We start from the raw sequence: 15281 nt of genomic DNA, 5'->3' as shown, positions 1-15281 counted from the left end.
CACGTATTATCAACCCCTCTCCACACCCAACAAGCAATGATGAGGCAGGAACAGAATAACCACAGTAGACACCTTTGTTCAAAAGGGGAGAAATAAGAGGCACATACAAGTCACTAGTCCATAACAATTCTGAAAGCCAACTGGTGGGGCGCCTGGGTGGCTCAGTCGTTAAGCGTCTGCCTTCTGCTCAGGTCATGATCCCAGGGTCCTGGGATCGAGCCCCGCATCGGGCTCCCTGCTCAGCGGGAGGCCTGCTTCTCCCTCTCCCACTCCCCCTGCTTGTGTTCCCTCTCTCGCTGTCTCTCTCTATCAAATAAATAAATAAAATCTTGAAAAAAAAAAGCCAACTGGTTACACATTAGCAGTATTAGAAGTATGGAATGTTCCTTGATTAGGGTATGGTTTTACCCCTGTATGTGGTTTCCTATTCCATTCTTCTCCTTGGCTCTTGGCTCTGCCACCTGGGTTCTTGGTTCTGCTCTCTGAGACATCTTCCCTTCCCATAAGACATAGCGGATGTTTGCAGCTAAACACCTTTCTTCAGCCTGTTTCCTGCCTATAGGAAGTTGAGGTTCCAGAGGCTCCTGTTTGTTTTGAACTGCCTTAGCAGTTCAAGCTAGTGATACTCTTTGTGATACAATTACCTCAGAAATTTCATGGGTTTCAGGGGCACCTGGGTGGCTAAGTCGGTTAAGCATCTGACTCCTGATTTTGGCTCAGATCATAATCTCAGGGTCATGGGATTGAGCCCCGCATCAGGCTCCATGCTCAGCGGGGAGTCTGCTTGGGATTCTCCCTCTCCCTCTGCCCCTCCCTCTGCTCGTGTGCTCTGCTTCTTTCTCTCTCAAATAAACAAAAAAAAAAAATCTTTAAAAAAAATTTTGTGCGTTCCCTATGAATCTGACTGGATTCACTCCATGTTCCAAAACTACATCTATAATTATTTCTCAGACAGGCCTCTCTCTACTTTGGGTGGCTCAGGCTACTGTGGGAAAATGCCCTTGAAGTTCTTAGATGTTCTTTCGTGTAGCTTACAGTGCTTTACAATGTACCATCTTAGATATTTTTAAGGTCTTAATAAAGGGTTGCACAGTAATACTCCTGATTTGATCTTTATCCTTAAGTCATATTTTACTAAGAGATTCTTTCATTGACTGGAAAGAATGAATATGTGAAACAGCTTTCTTTGCTAACCTGGCACATTTTAGGCTCTTTGTATTTCCTCTAGATTCTGCTTGTAAACTGAGCAGTTCTTTCCTAATTTTACTTCTTTCTCCCCACACTTTATCCCATGGAGCTAAGAAAGCTGGTTGATATTTTCTTCAGTTATTGCCCCTCGAACTCTCCTAATCCATATCTACAAATTCATTAGATATGTTTTCTGTCTTCTAAGTTACTGCAGGTAACTTTTACCCATCTTGCCAATTATTCTGCCCCTGAATAATACCATTGACCATTCTCCAAACTCCAATAGCAATTTCCTCTCTGCTCTGTCAGCCTTTGGTAATAGTCTCTTTATTGCCTTCCCAGCTTCTGTTCACTCATCAGTCCCTAAGTCAAAGCTATGGGTTTTGTTAGGCCAGCACCTCTCATTTTTAGCTTATTGGTTTCTGTGTTGTTTATCTCTAGTGACATAACAAATTACCCCCAAAACTAAGTGGCTTAAAACAACAACTTCTTATTTCTCACAATTCTGTGGGTTGTCTGAGCAGTTCCTCTCTTAGGTCACTTGGGCTCACTCATGTGGCCGATGGAACTAGAAAGTCCGAGATGGCTTCCTTTACACATGTGGCCATTGGTGCTGGCTATTGGCCAAGGTGTCTCAGATCTCTTCTACATGACCTTGCATCCTCCAGGAGGTAAGAAGGTAAGACCATCTTCCTTGCATGTTGTTCTCAGGGCAGTGCTCTGAGAGAAAGCCAGAAGTGACAAGCTCTCTTGAGGCCTAGGCTTCAAAACTTTCCTATCACTTGTACCACATTCTGTTGATCAGAGCAGTTCACAAGACCAGGCCAGATTCAAGGGGGTAGAGAAACATCTTCAAACCAGAGGTTTGAGCTCTGAGGTCTGGGAGGAGTCTGCTAAAGTTTCTCTCTCCCTCTCCCTCTGCCCCTCCCTGTGCTTGCTCTCCCTCTCTCTCTCTCAAATAAATCAATTAATCTTAGAAAAAAAAGATATGAAATGTGTTCATTAGGTGTACTCATGTTTTCTGTAACAGAGTTCCATTTTATGGCAAAGCTTTGCTTCTACTCAGTCCACTAAATCACTCATGCAGTGCATCCATTCAACAGATATGTTTTTGAGTCCACACTATGTACCAGCCATACTTAACTGTAACTGGGGCTAAGGACCATACCATCAGCATCTTTCTTACAACAGTGAGCAGAAAATTGGTTACATAGGTAAATACTTCTTGACCTGACTCCTCTTAGAAAGCACCCATTAAAAGTTTGATGGGTTTGGGGCTTACTGTGTACCACAAGAATTACACTTAATCCCTGCAATTTCACATGGACAGTGTTCTCCACCTAATCCAGTGCTCAACAGAGAGAAGGGGGAGCACAGTTGTTTCAGACTTTTTACAAGTACAGAGGGTAATTGTGTTTCCGGTTATTATAAAACACCTTGGGACTTTTTTTTTTTTTTGAGAGAGAGAATGAGTGCGTAGGTGGGGGGCAGAGGGAGAAGGAGAGGCAGAATCTTAAGCAGGCTCCACGCTGATCACGAAGCCTGACACAGGGTGCTATCTCACAACCCTGAGATCATGACCTGAGCTGAAATTAAGAGTTGGACGCTTAACTGACTGAGCCACCTGAGTGCTCCAAAACACCTTGAGACATTTATGCTACAAGACCAATCAGATCTACTGTGGATCTGATCACATTCAGATAATCAGTCATCTTACATCCTGAAAAGCCCACTAAGTTTCAGTTTTTAATAACCAATCCTTTTTTTTAAAGATTTTTTATTTACTTATCTGACAGAGAGATAGTGAGAGAGGGAGCACAAGCAAGGGGAGTGGGAGAGGGAGAAGCAGGCTTCCCGCTGAGCAGGGAGCCCGATGCGGGGCTCGATTCCAGGACCCTGGGACCATGACCTGAGCCGAAGGCAGGCACCTAACGTCTGAGCTACCCAGGGCCCCTAATAACCAATCCTTTTGTCCTTTAATTACACTGATACTAGTTAGACTTTCTCTCCTTACTTGAAGGGGCTGATGGTATAAGTTCTGATCCAAGTCTGAAAGCCTGAAAAGTAGCAGCACCTGGGCAGCTTTGTCTAAGGGCAGCTTTGTCCCAGCTCAAGCAAAGAGAGCAAATCTGCCCTTCCTCCACCTTTGTTCTATTGAGGCCCTCCACAGACTAGTTTAAAGGTGATCTAGGACATGGTTTTGTAATGATTTTCAAGCCATGTATGGCTCATAAAATGAATTTAGTGGATTGGACCAGGATAATTTTCATGAAATAGACTATATTAGAAAATCTCAAGGTAGGGGCACCTGGGTGGCTCAGCCAGTTAAGCGTCTGCCTTCGGCTCAGGTCGTGATCCCAGGGCCCTGGGACAGAGCCCTGCATCGGGCTCCCTGCACAGCAGGAGGCCTGCTTTTCCCTCTCCCTCTGCCTGCCACCCCCTCTGCTTGTGCTCTCTCTCTGTCAAATAAGTAAATAAAATCTTTAAAAAAATATATCAAAGTATATTGCACATAATAAAGGTAATAAATTTGATTGTAGTTGTATGTCTAGGCACAGAGGGGGGTGTGTGTGTGTGTGTGTACATACATAAATATGAGTATACTGGGCCACAATGTCAGAGTTGTCAAAAATTTGAAAGTCGCTATTCTAAATAATTCTGAAGCAGGGGAGCTCCTCATTCCTTTGAGGGCAGGCACTGGTGTCCTGAATAAGGGACCTTTGGGAAGAGCCAGATTCAAATATACAGATAGGGTCTCAGAGAAACACAGCATCCAAACTTTGGGGAAGAGTAAATAGAAGGGAGGCCAATCAGCCTGATTCAGATGTAAGGAGAAGGAGCTCCAGTTTCATGGGCAGCCTTTGCCCTCATTTACCTGCCTAAGAGGCCAGGGTACAAAGGAAAATAGAATTTCTAGGAATCAAGAATATCCATTGACTGGAGCTTCTCTACTATAGTCTTGCTGGGAAACCCCAACATAATTGGGCAGAGGGCACCCCGAGCCGCTTTCTGTTTGGCCACATTCTAAAGAGTCACAGCTACTTCAACTCATCATTGCTTATGCAGTGTAGACCTTGAGGGGTAGGCATACCAGCAGGAACCCAGAGATGGGAAATGTGGGCCACTGCTTTTTCTCCTTCATCCTATCTCTTAGAAATGGAGAATGTTAGAGCTTGAGTGTCTTTAGAAAGCATCTAGTACAGCCTTTTCAGTACAAGTCAGGAAACGGAGACCCTGAAAGAGGGGTTTGCCCAACATCTCTTAGTAAGTGGTTTCGTTCTTCTCTCTCATAGTAAATTCTTCCCTTGTGTACAGTGCGTGGAGAGCATGATGGCTGAGTGCACAAGCTTTAGAATCAAATGAACTAGGTTCACATATAGACTCTATCACTACCTATATAATCTTGATCAAGTTACTTAACCTCTTCTAAGCCTCCATTTCTTAATTTATAAAAAAAAAAAAAAGATAATGCCTGTCTTAGAAATTTGTGAACATTATGGCGATAACCCATGGAAAGATTTAAACCCAGTGCCTAAAGCACTCTATAAATATGAGCTGTTATTATAACTAATCTAATTATTCTTCAAGAGGTAGGGAAGGAAGGAGATGTAATATTTAGGAGGATCACTGTGGCTGAGTGGAGGTTGGGTTTGCAGGGCCTACACTAAGACACAGTGGCAGGGCGAGGAGTAAGGGCTGGACTGGAGAGATGCAATTGAGAGGACTTGCTAGCAGATTCCTTGTGGGAGGTGGTGAGATAAAGTTGTCTGAGTCAGTGTGGTTTTCGGGAGAGTCTAGTGGAGGAGAAACTTGCTGTTTTAAGGGCCATCCCTGGTGTTATCTTCTTTCTCACCATATGGGCTGCCAGAACTAGTGGGTATGACTGGTGGGAGTAAGTGGGCCCTTACGTTTGGTATGTGTACAATGGCTAACACAAAAAATTCAGTTACCTCCTGTATGCCAAAGACTCCCTGACCTCCTTCCCTTGTTCCAATTATGTATATTTAATTATTTACTTATGCCTCACTTGGATGTCCCAAAGGCATCCCAAACTCAACCTAGCTGAGACAGGACTGATGAAGATTTCATGTAAGCCTGCTCTGTGCGTTGGTTAATGATGTACTCATCCGTCTGAACATTCAGTGCAGGAGTAACGATTATTTCCTTTTCCTTTACTGCCCGTCCCCAACCTGTCACCAGCTCTTGTCTCATTGACTTCCTAAACATCTTTCAAACCCGTTTTCTCCCTCTCATCCCCCACCCCCGTATATTCTACCTCACACCTTCTTGCCTTCATCTCCAACTCGGACTGTTGTAGTAGCTTCCTAACTGGTCTTACTTATCTGCTCTGACTCCCCTAATCCATTTTCCTCTCTGTGAACAGATGGGTCTCTTCAAAATGAAACCTCATCATATCTCTCCCCCAGTCAGAGCCCTGGAATTAACCACTTCTCCAAAGAACCCTGGTTCCCTTTGTTGAAGAATGGTATTAGAAACCAAAATCTGAGTGCTAGGGGGGCATATTACTATTGGAGTACTCTTGCTCCTAAGCCCTATCAGCAGACAGAGCTAAAAATTATTTACATCTATTTCTGCATCTGTCTGTGTGTGTGTGTATCACACACACACACACACACACACACGAGTTCATATTCATGATACCTCCAATTCCATTCAACACCACAGCGATTACTCTATCTTTTCTTCTCTTTATTTGAAGTGTTTCCTCCAACAGTGAAAGATCTGGCTCCCATCATATAGGATATATATGCTTATTTGTTCAATCCTGGTATACACATAAAGCAGTTTCAGAATTGCTAACCCATATCCCTGTGAGAGACAAACTTACTAACTAGAGCACAGTATTCACATACATTTCTTTTTGTCCTTACAGTATCCAGCCAAGATATGTTTTTACAAAGTTACTTAGGTCAGTTCTTTTCTTCACCTTTTAGTGTGGTTACCTAATTCATTCGTAATACAGTTAGGTTTGTTTGTTATTATTTATAATCCACTTTGAGTTCTTTCCCACATCCTAGTTGATTTTAATTGTTGGGCTTTTTTTTTTTTTGTAGTTGGGTACTTTTTATTTAAACAGAAAATGATGTGTTTTCCTAATTACGAAAGTGGTTAATGTACATTACAAAATAATTTTAAAACAGAAAAGAACAAAGAAAAAATAAAAATCCTCCTTAAGATAATCAACTCTTATCACTTTGGTATAAATCCATCTACTAGAACTTTCCTTTTTTTTATTTCAGAAAAGAGTGGGCATCCTATTTTGAGGTCTTACATTATCTCCTTGTTTTCAACAAAAATGTTAGCTGCTTAGTATTATATCAGATCATGAGTACAGCATGATTTGTTTAATCATGTCTGTGTTGTAGGACATATGAGCTAAATAACCTTTCATACACATTTTTGTGTACATCTCTAATTTTTATGGCTCTTTAAACATCCTGCCAAATTTCATTCCAGGCGGTTGCAAAAGGTTATTTCAGCCTTTCAAAAGCAAAAAACCAAAAACTCTCTCTAAACATTTAGGCAAATAGTGATTTTATTGAATCCTAGTTAGCAGGATGGAATTTTGTCATATTTTTACTGGCTCTGTGTATTTATTTTCTGGATTGTTCACTGATGTACTCTGTCAATTTTTATATTGGTTTTTCATTTTCTTAATATTTCTAAAAGCTTAGCATATAATAAGAATAGTAACCTTTGTCTATCATATATAATGAATGTCTTTTTTAAGTTTACCCTTTGTTTAATTTTTTCTTTTGAGATTTTTATCCTTGTGGTTTTACCTAAGAAAAGGTTTTTCCCACTTTAAGATCTAATAAACACATATATTTTCTGATTTTTACTATTTCAAATTTAATTTTTTATATAGTGATATTGGAGTCTAATGACTTCTTTTTAGAGAATAGGCAGTTGTTCTAGTCATATACATGAAATAATCTGCATGGAATATACAATAATATACATGGAAATGAGCCATATACTTGGAGCTGCAACACTGGCAGCGGGCTTTGTGAGTAATGGCTTCAGGAGGGGTACAGCATTTCTCTCTGGGTTCACACCCAGGGGCTCTAAGCAGCTCAGCTCACCACAAATTAAAAATGCTATCTTTATTATATATATTTTTATATATGGGTATATTTTTAGCTTTGTATTCTTTCTAACTGATCTATCTATATTAATACCCAAATCACATTATTTTTATCATCACTAGTTAGTATCTAATATCATCTAGCAGTCTCTTCATTATTTTTCTTTTTTTTCCCTTTTTTATTGAAGTATGTATGGTTGACATACAATGTTACACACATTAGTTTCAGGTTTATAACATAGTGATTGGACAATCCTGTACATTATGCAATGCTCACCATAAGTGTAGCTACCATCTGTTACCATACAACATTATTATAATAATATTGACTATAGGGGCGCCTGGGTGGCTCAGTTGGTTAAGCGACTGCCTTCGGCTCAGGTCATGATCCTGGAGTCCCGGGATCGAGTCTCACATCGGGCTCCCTGCTCGGCAGGGAGTCTGCTTCTCCCTCTGACCCTCTTCCCTCTCGTGCTCTCTATCTCCCATTCTCTCTCTCTCAAATAAATAAATAAATAAATAAATAAATAAAATCTTTAAAAATAATAATAATAATATTGACTATATTTCCTATGCTGTATTTTTCATCCCTATGACTTATTTATCTTAGAACTGAAAGTTTGTACCTCTTAATTTTTTCCTTTTAATAGAATTTACTTTTTAGAGCAGTTTTAGGTTTACAGCAAAATTGAGCAGAAAGTGCAGAGTTTCCATACACTCCTGGCCCCCAACACACACATACTCCCCAACTCAACATCCTATACCAGAGTGGTGCATTTGTTAAAATTGATGAATCTACATTGACACATCCTTATCACACAAAGTCCACAGTTTATATCAGACTTCATGCCTGGTGTTGCACATTCTATAGGTTTTGACAAATGTATAATGACTCATATCCACCATTATGGCACCATACAGAAGAGTTTCATTGCCTGTATTAGGGTTCTCCAGAGAAACAGAACTAATAGGATATATATATATATGGAGGTTTGTTCTAGAAATTGGCTCACTTGATTATGGAGGTTGAGAAGTCCCACGATCTGCTGCCTGCAAGCTGGAGAACCAGGAAAGCTGGTGGTATGATTCAGTGAATCTGAAGGCTCGAGAACCAGGGGAGCAGATGGTGTGAGGCCAAGTCCAGAGGCCTGAGAATCAGGGGGATGAAGGGGCTGATGGTATAAGTTCTGATCCAAGTCTGAAAGCCTGAAAAGTAGCAGCACCTGGGCAGCTTTGTCTAAGGGCAGCTTTGTCCCAGCTCAAGCAAAGAGAGCAAATCTGCCCTTCCTCCACCTTTGTTCTGTTGAGACCCTCCACAGACTAGATGTTGCCCACCTGCATTGGTGAAGGCAATCTTCTGTACTCAGTCTACCAATTCATTCTTTCCAAGACATCCTCACAGACACATGCAGAAATATTTTATCAGCTATCTGGGTGCCCCTTATCCCAGTCAAGTTGACACATAAAATTAACCATCACATTGCCCTAAGAATCCCCTGTGCTCTGCCTATGTATCCTTCCCTCCCTCGAACCCTTAGCAACTACTGATCCATTTACTATCTCCATAGTTTTGCCCATTTCCAAAATGTCATAGAGTTGGAATCATACAGTAGGTAGCCTTTTCAGATTGGCTTCTTTCACTTACTAATATGCACTAGTAATATTCATACAAGGGAAGTAATATTTCACTTAGGAACATCCTCCATGGCTTGGTAACTCATTTCTGTTTAGCGCTCATTTCCTTTTTATTTCATTTCCTTTCAGTTCATTTCTTTTTAGTGCTGAATAATATTCCATTGTCGGGATGTACCACAATTTAGTCATCTATGCAGCTACTGAAGGACATCTTGGTTGCTTCCAAGTTTTGGAAATTATGAATAAAGCTACTCTAAATATCCATATGCAGGGTTTTGGGCGGACGTTATTTACCCAAATTCATTTGGGTAAATAACAAAGAGAACAATAGCTGGATCGTCTGGTAAGAACAGTTTTGTAAGGAACTGCCACCCTATCTTCCACAGTGGCTGTGCCATCTTACCTTCCCACCAGCAGTGTATGAGAGTTCCTGTTGCTGCACATCCTTATCAGCCTTTGGTGTTATCAGTGTTTTTTGTGTTTTCACCATCTAATAGGTGTGTGGTGGTATCTTGTTTAATTAATTGGGGCTTTAGTGGTGTTTGTGAAACATTATAATGGTTCTAAGAGTCAGAACTATACAAAAGATATACACAGAGAAGTATTGTTCCCCCTCACCCCACTACCTAGTTCCCATTTCCCTCTTTCTCCCCCTTTCCTGCCCAATCACAGTAGGTACCCAGTCTCTTCGGTTTCTGGTTTATCCTTTCTATATTTCTTTCATACAAATGAGCAGATACAAGTGTATTTCCTTATATCCCCTTTGTCTTACATGAAGCATAGCATAGTTTAGATACTTCTTTGCACTGTAAAATGGTTATTTTAAAGTTTGTTTCTGAAAACACATTATCTGGATAATCTGTGTGTCTGTTTTTATTGTTGCCCCCACTTATTGAATACTATCTTGTCTCTTTATCTGCCTGCATATTTTTGATTGAGTGGTAGACATTTAATATAAAAATTTACATGAGAAATAACATAAGATTTAGGATAATAGTAATTCCTCCAGAAGGGATTTACATTGGCTTCTGGCAGACATTTAGGAGCATGAGCAATCCAAGTTTGAGCAATCCAAACCTTAATCTAGTTTCTAATACTGAGATGATGCAAAGCTGCACTCAGTCCCTCCAAGGGTCAATTTACTATGAGTTCACCTTTCCTCCTAAGATATAGCCCTCCAGGGTTCCAGCCCAAAGGAATGCTTCTTGGCAGGTTCTGGACTCCAGGTTGTGTCCTCCAAACCTTGAGGGGATAATTCTGTTCTCCTAGGAATATATGACCCCAAATGCCTTGCTCATTTCTGTCAGTTACCTGATTCTCCTGCATCTTGGCCCCATATTTTTTTCTGTCTTGTTAGCTCTTTGATGCCTTCAGACAGGTGGTTTTTAATATTTTGCTTGGCTTTTCTGTTGTCCTCAGTGGTGAGTATGCCTCAATTCTGCCCTTACAGAAGCAGAAGTTCTTTCATTGCTTTTTATATTGAGTCTGAAATGTTTCATTTTAGAGGTTGTATTTAGTTCTTTTTCAAATCTATTCTTTTCCCATATTTTTAAATTCTTTTGTGTTTAATCAAAAGAATACACACATACATGGGTATGTGTGTATGTATCACTGTTCTATTAGCTAAGTTCTTGTTGATCTAATATTGCTATTGTGTCTGTTAACTCATTCACGGTAGATAATCTCCTCATGCATTTTATAATTTTGGATTGTGAAGTCATTTTCAGAAGGACCCCTCTGTGTGGCCTGAGTTGAGGGAATGCCATGTCAAAATAATAACTGTGTTTGCTTCAATGAAGCATCCTGTACCACCATCTTGAGACTGGTTTTTATATTAATTTTTTCTATGGGTTGAGAATAAATGAATATGAAACCCATGTGATGAGGCACAGGACTTAAGTTTCAAATTCTCAAGGGAGATTCTTTCCCCCATCCAGAACTCAGGCTAAGACAAATTTGCTTGTTGTTTCCCAAAGGATATAACCCCTCAAGAGTCCTGGCTTCATGCAGGGTCTTGGTTCTAGCTAACTTTCTGCCTGCAAGACCTTGTTTTCTGTCATTATTTGGATATTAAAACACAGCCAGATATTTAGTAAGACCCACTGTTGCCCACTCCACCATTACTACCTGCCCAGACAGTTGCTGGATCAGCTCACACACTTAACACTCTGATTTTCAGTTTTCCCTTTGTTTTTGCCCTCTACTTTGTTTTTGGATTTCCTTTATTTTCTTGAAGGCACTATGGTGCTTGGAAAAGAATGTTTATTATATTTTAGTCAGCATTGTAGTGGGAAGGTATCAGGTTAGCTAACATTCCATTGCTAGAAATAGAAGCTAAACGTTTTTTTTCCCTCTAATTAGAATCACTACTATCATGGTGATGTTACTAGGACAAATCTGAGTATTTTACGTGAACAAATGAGCAGAACTGCCCCACTATGCAAGTTTGGAACAATAAATATTCTTTCCCTTTTCCCTTGTCTCCCCAAGAATCACCCAGAGAACAGTCTAAAGGCCGATCTGCCTGTGTCCACTTCCGCCCCAGTGAAGGCAGTGATGGAAACAGACATTCAGGAGTCTCCTCTGTTGAGAAGCCCAGAGGTGAGACAGTTGGTGAGCAGCAGTGTGACAAGGGGAAAGGCTTCTTGAAGCAGCCTTCCTGTATCAGGGTGGCTGGGCCAGACGAGGAAGGAGAGGATGCCAGTTGGGCAGCTGCAAGCCTTCCACGGCAGGATGGCCCCCGGAAACCCAGCAGGCGGCAGGACACAGCACCCAAGGCCAAATGTGCCTCCCAGAAAAGACGAGTTCAAGAGCTCCGAGGAGGAAGGCACTCCCCGGCTGGCTCTAGCCGGCCTGGCAGTGCCAAGGGGGAGGTGGTCCATGCTGGGCAGAATCCTCTCCACCATCGAACATCAAGAAACAAAATGACACAGGACAAGCTCGCAGGAGGGATCTGCTCAGACTTGCCACAGAACACAGAGGTGTTGAGGTCAGGAGTCAGGAAGTCGGGAACATCCACCCTGTGGGAGGACACTCTGATATCCAAGGAGACTGATCCAGCACCTGGTCCCCTCTCTGGGCAGAGTGTGAATATTGGCCTTCTCCCCGTAGAGCTGCGGCTGCAGATAATCCAGAAAGAAAGAAGCAGGAAAGAGCTGTTTCGCAAAAAGAACAAGGCGGCAGCGGTCATCCAGCGGGCCTGGAGAAGGTAGGATGAGGGAGGGGCCCCGGCTCCTCTGAATCTCTGCTTGTCCTGATACTCCTAACGTCCTAATGTGACACGCCCTGTGCTCTGTTCTTCTAGTGAATTCCATGTGCTGGCATGACAAGGCCAATTTTACTGAGTGTGCCCAGAAAATTCACTCATGCGTAGGTCCTTGTAATTTACATTGATAAGCTATTTGGAAGATGGTTTTGCCAAGAAAATCAAGAAGCAGCCAGGATAGCCTGGTGTAAAGGAAAAGAGCCTCAGTTTGTAACCAAGAAGCCTGAGTTTCCCTTTGCAAATCACGTGGCTTTTTTTTTTTCTTGCTGTTTTCTCATCTGTGAAACAGGATTTAGTAATTGCTGCATCTGTCCTGTTTATATGGCAGGTTGCTAGAATGAAATCATGGGCACTTTGTGAATTCTAAAGCACAACACGTGTAAGATATTTTATTTTTCTTTTTATGTCCTTACTACCCAGGAATTAGTAATAGTCCGAGTACCTAAACCAGGGCCTGGTCATAGTGGATTAAGTGGCTGACATAGATTACAAAACCCTGCGAAAGCACCTGCTGAGCTGGGACTATGGGGTAGGGGCTAGGAGTAGTGGTGGAGGCATCCTGACATAGACAAATTCCTCCAGGGAGTCATCATGGGAGGACTGGAGGAGTCCTTTGCTGCAAGTTTTTCACATATTTCATCATCTCCTTCATCTGCAGGCCCCACTAGGGCCTAAATCTAGATGAGGCCTTAGTCATGACCGGTGTCTGGGGGAGGGCTGGAGCCGTTGCCCACAGGTGGGGCTCAGGTGGCCTCCATTTCCAGAGAGAGGAAGGGCACTGGGGGAACAAAGCAAGTAAATCACTGCGAGCACAGGTGTGCCACATGTCAACACCCCTGTCAGGAGATAAAAGAGCCAGAGAGACACTACTGTCCGCAGAGAGAGAGAGAGAGGAGAGAGGGGAGAGAGCAGGAGAGGTTCTTGGGAGATCTGAGGAGAGGCCTCGGGGACTATGGTGCCAAGGACTGCCTGGCTGAGAGCCGGGCAATCTGCTCCATGTGGGCACGGCCTCTGCTACAGTGCATCCTCATGTCTGTTCGAGCCGCTGGCCTTACAAAGTCATCTCCCGCCTGATCCCCCTTCCTCTCCCAGCCACCCCAGGAAGCTGTCACCGTAGGGATCAGTGTCCCCATTTTTCAGGCAAGCAGATTGTCCCAAGAAAAACGACTTGTCCTAGTGATACAGATCAGGCACTCGAAGCTCTGACTCAAGGGCCTTTCCCATACGTTCTCGGTAAAGGTACTGTTTGCTGTGGTCAAGGTCACGGTGGCGGAAGCAGGCCTCATGCTCTTCACCTCAGAACAGGCTGGAGCAGAAGGGCTGCATGGATGGTGCTCACACTGGTCAAGGTAATGTGACAGGGAGATGATGTTATTACTGTTGCTAATTGATTAAACGCTTGCGCCAGGTGCTGTTCTAAGTCGTTTTACCTGTATTAACTGACTTAATCCTCCCAGTAACCCTATGAGGTACATACTGTTCTTGTCCCCATTTCACAGATGAGGAAGCTGAAGCACAGAGAGGTTAATAACCCGCCAAGGTTACAGAGCTAAGAAGTGCCAGTGCTGGTTTGGAGGGGAGATAGTCTGTCTCTGAAGCCACAGATGGGAACTGTCCTTGCTTCCCCTCCTTGGAGAGTTCTACCAGACGTGCACTGGCTACCATCCCAGAGGAACTTTTTAAGTATTTCAGCTGAAACCTGGGATCTAAACAAGCCAGCAAGGTTTACCATATCAGGCCCCACAGCTGCTCCCTAGCCAAAATGCCTTCCCGTCAAACTATTCTTTGAAGAGTCAGAAGCTGACAGGTCCTGTCCGTAAGTGTCCATAGCAGCAAATGAGCCTTCAGTCATTCCCCCCAAGAACACTGGGTTCACAGTCTGTGTGCCCATCTGGGGAGGCAATTACACAGCCCTCTGGCTGCACCATTGTGCAATTCTGAGACCTGGGACATTGACTCCCAGAAGGACTGTGGGATGCTGCACGTTGTGGGAAGTTGCATGTCTGGTGACAGTAAAAACACTCTTATTGATTCTGTTATATATAGCATTATGCATCTTCCATTTTAAGTACAGAAGCCCAAAGCGTAGTCCTGGGACCTTTGACACCAAAGCTAAGGAGCAGTGAGGGGTGGGGTAGAAAACAGGGTTTGGCACATAACTGCTCCACAGAGGCAGGCTGTCATTACAGGAGACATACTGAGGACAGAAGGAGGCCGGCTGGGAAATGTGCAAGGATAGGGTGAGCGGAGGGAACCTTGCGCCCGGAGAACAGTGAGTGGGGCTGAGTCTTAAAGTGTGAGTCTTATTACCAATCAAGACTTTATTTTCAAGATTGAAACGAGATAGTGTATGATCTAAGTGAGGCTGGAAATTTGCTGTGGCTAAGAGCAGTTGTTGTATTAAACTTCCTTTTTACCTGAACATTTGTAAGCTGCCTTCCTGTCAGCTCTTCTCCAGCATGTTGTAAGGTGAATTAGCAAGGATGGGCTGGACCATAGGAAGAGCCGTGAGCCCTGGGCTGAATGGGATGACTGGGCATCTTAGGGCTCCCAACAAACCAGGAGTGCTATTTTCCTTGAGGATGGCAGAACAGAGGATATGACTCTGAGCCCTGGAACCATCCTGTCATCTGGACACAGACTCAGAAGTCTGCATACCAGAACTGATTAGGTAGAAGTTGTACCCCCGAAAGCCAACACCTGGGCTTCCCAGTGAGTTTTTTGCCCACAGAGAAGAGGGTGTGGAAGATGCTTGGCATCACAAACCAAAGCAGCTGAACTATGGAGCAGTACTGCCCCGTATCCCCAGCTTTTCTCCAGAGTTGGCTTTTTGGAAATGTGATATATATATTCTAGTAGAAAGATGCCATGGTTTGGCATGCTACAGGAAAAAAGAATCATGCAGTTTGAGTGAAATCGGCCTTGAGGGCAAGAGAGAAGGGCTGCACCTCGCATCACAAGGAGATTTTTTAGCAGACTTTAGGAAGACCTCATTTCTCATTTGGTGTATTGTAAAATCAGGCATGGGGCCTGTCTCTGCAGCATCTTTAGGCTCACTAGTGATTAATCAGCTACCAATCAGAT

At 42.9% G+C, this 15281-nt stretch overlaps 1 protein-coding gene across 7 annotated transcripts in view; it reads left to right on the top strand.

Annotated features, from left to right (window-relative positions):
* The window catches only part of INVS (inversin), a 248473-nt gene that overhangs the window by 132741 nt on the left and 100451 nt on the right, over window positions 1-15281 (top strand). For 5 of the 7 annotated variants that reach the window (XM_073876648.1, XM_025888013.2, XM_073876652.1 and 2 more), the window contains one exon: window positions 11423-12140. In XM_073876648.1, coding sequence (XP_073732749.1) covers window positions 11423-12140 — 718 coding nt within the window. Of the gene's footprint in view, window positions 1-11422; window positions 12141-13436; window positions 13547-15281 lie in introns of all 7 variants that reach the window. The other 2 variants (XM_025888015.2, XM_073876650.1) reach the window with 2 other exon arrangements.

Source organism: Callorhinus ursinus, unplaced genomic scaffold (assembly GCF_003265705.2).
Source record: "Callorhinus ursinus isolate GAN/ISIS: 27379988/994484 unplaced genomic scaffold, GSC_fseal_2.0 scaffold24, whole genome shotgun sequence".
Taxonomy (NCBI): domain Eukaryota; kingdom Metazoa; phylum Chordata; class Mammalia; order Carnivora; family Otariidae; genus Callorhinus; species Callorhinus ursinus.
This window is presented reverse-complemented; position numbering and strand designations above follow the sequence as displayed.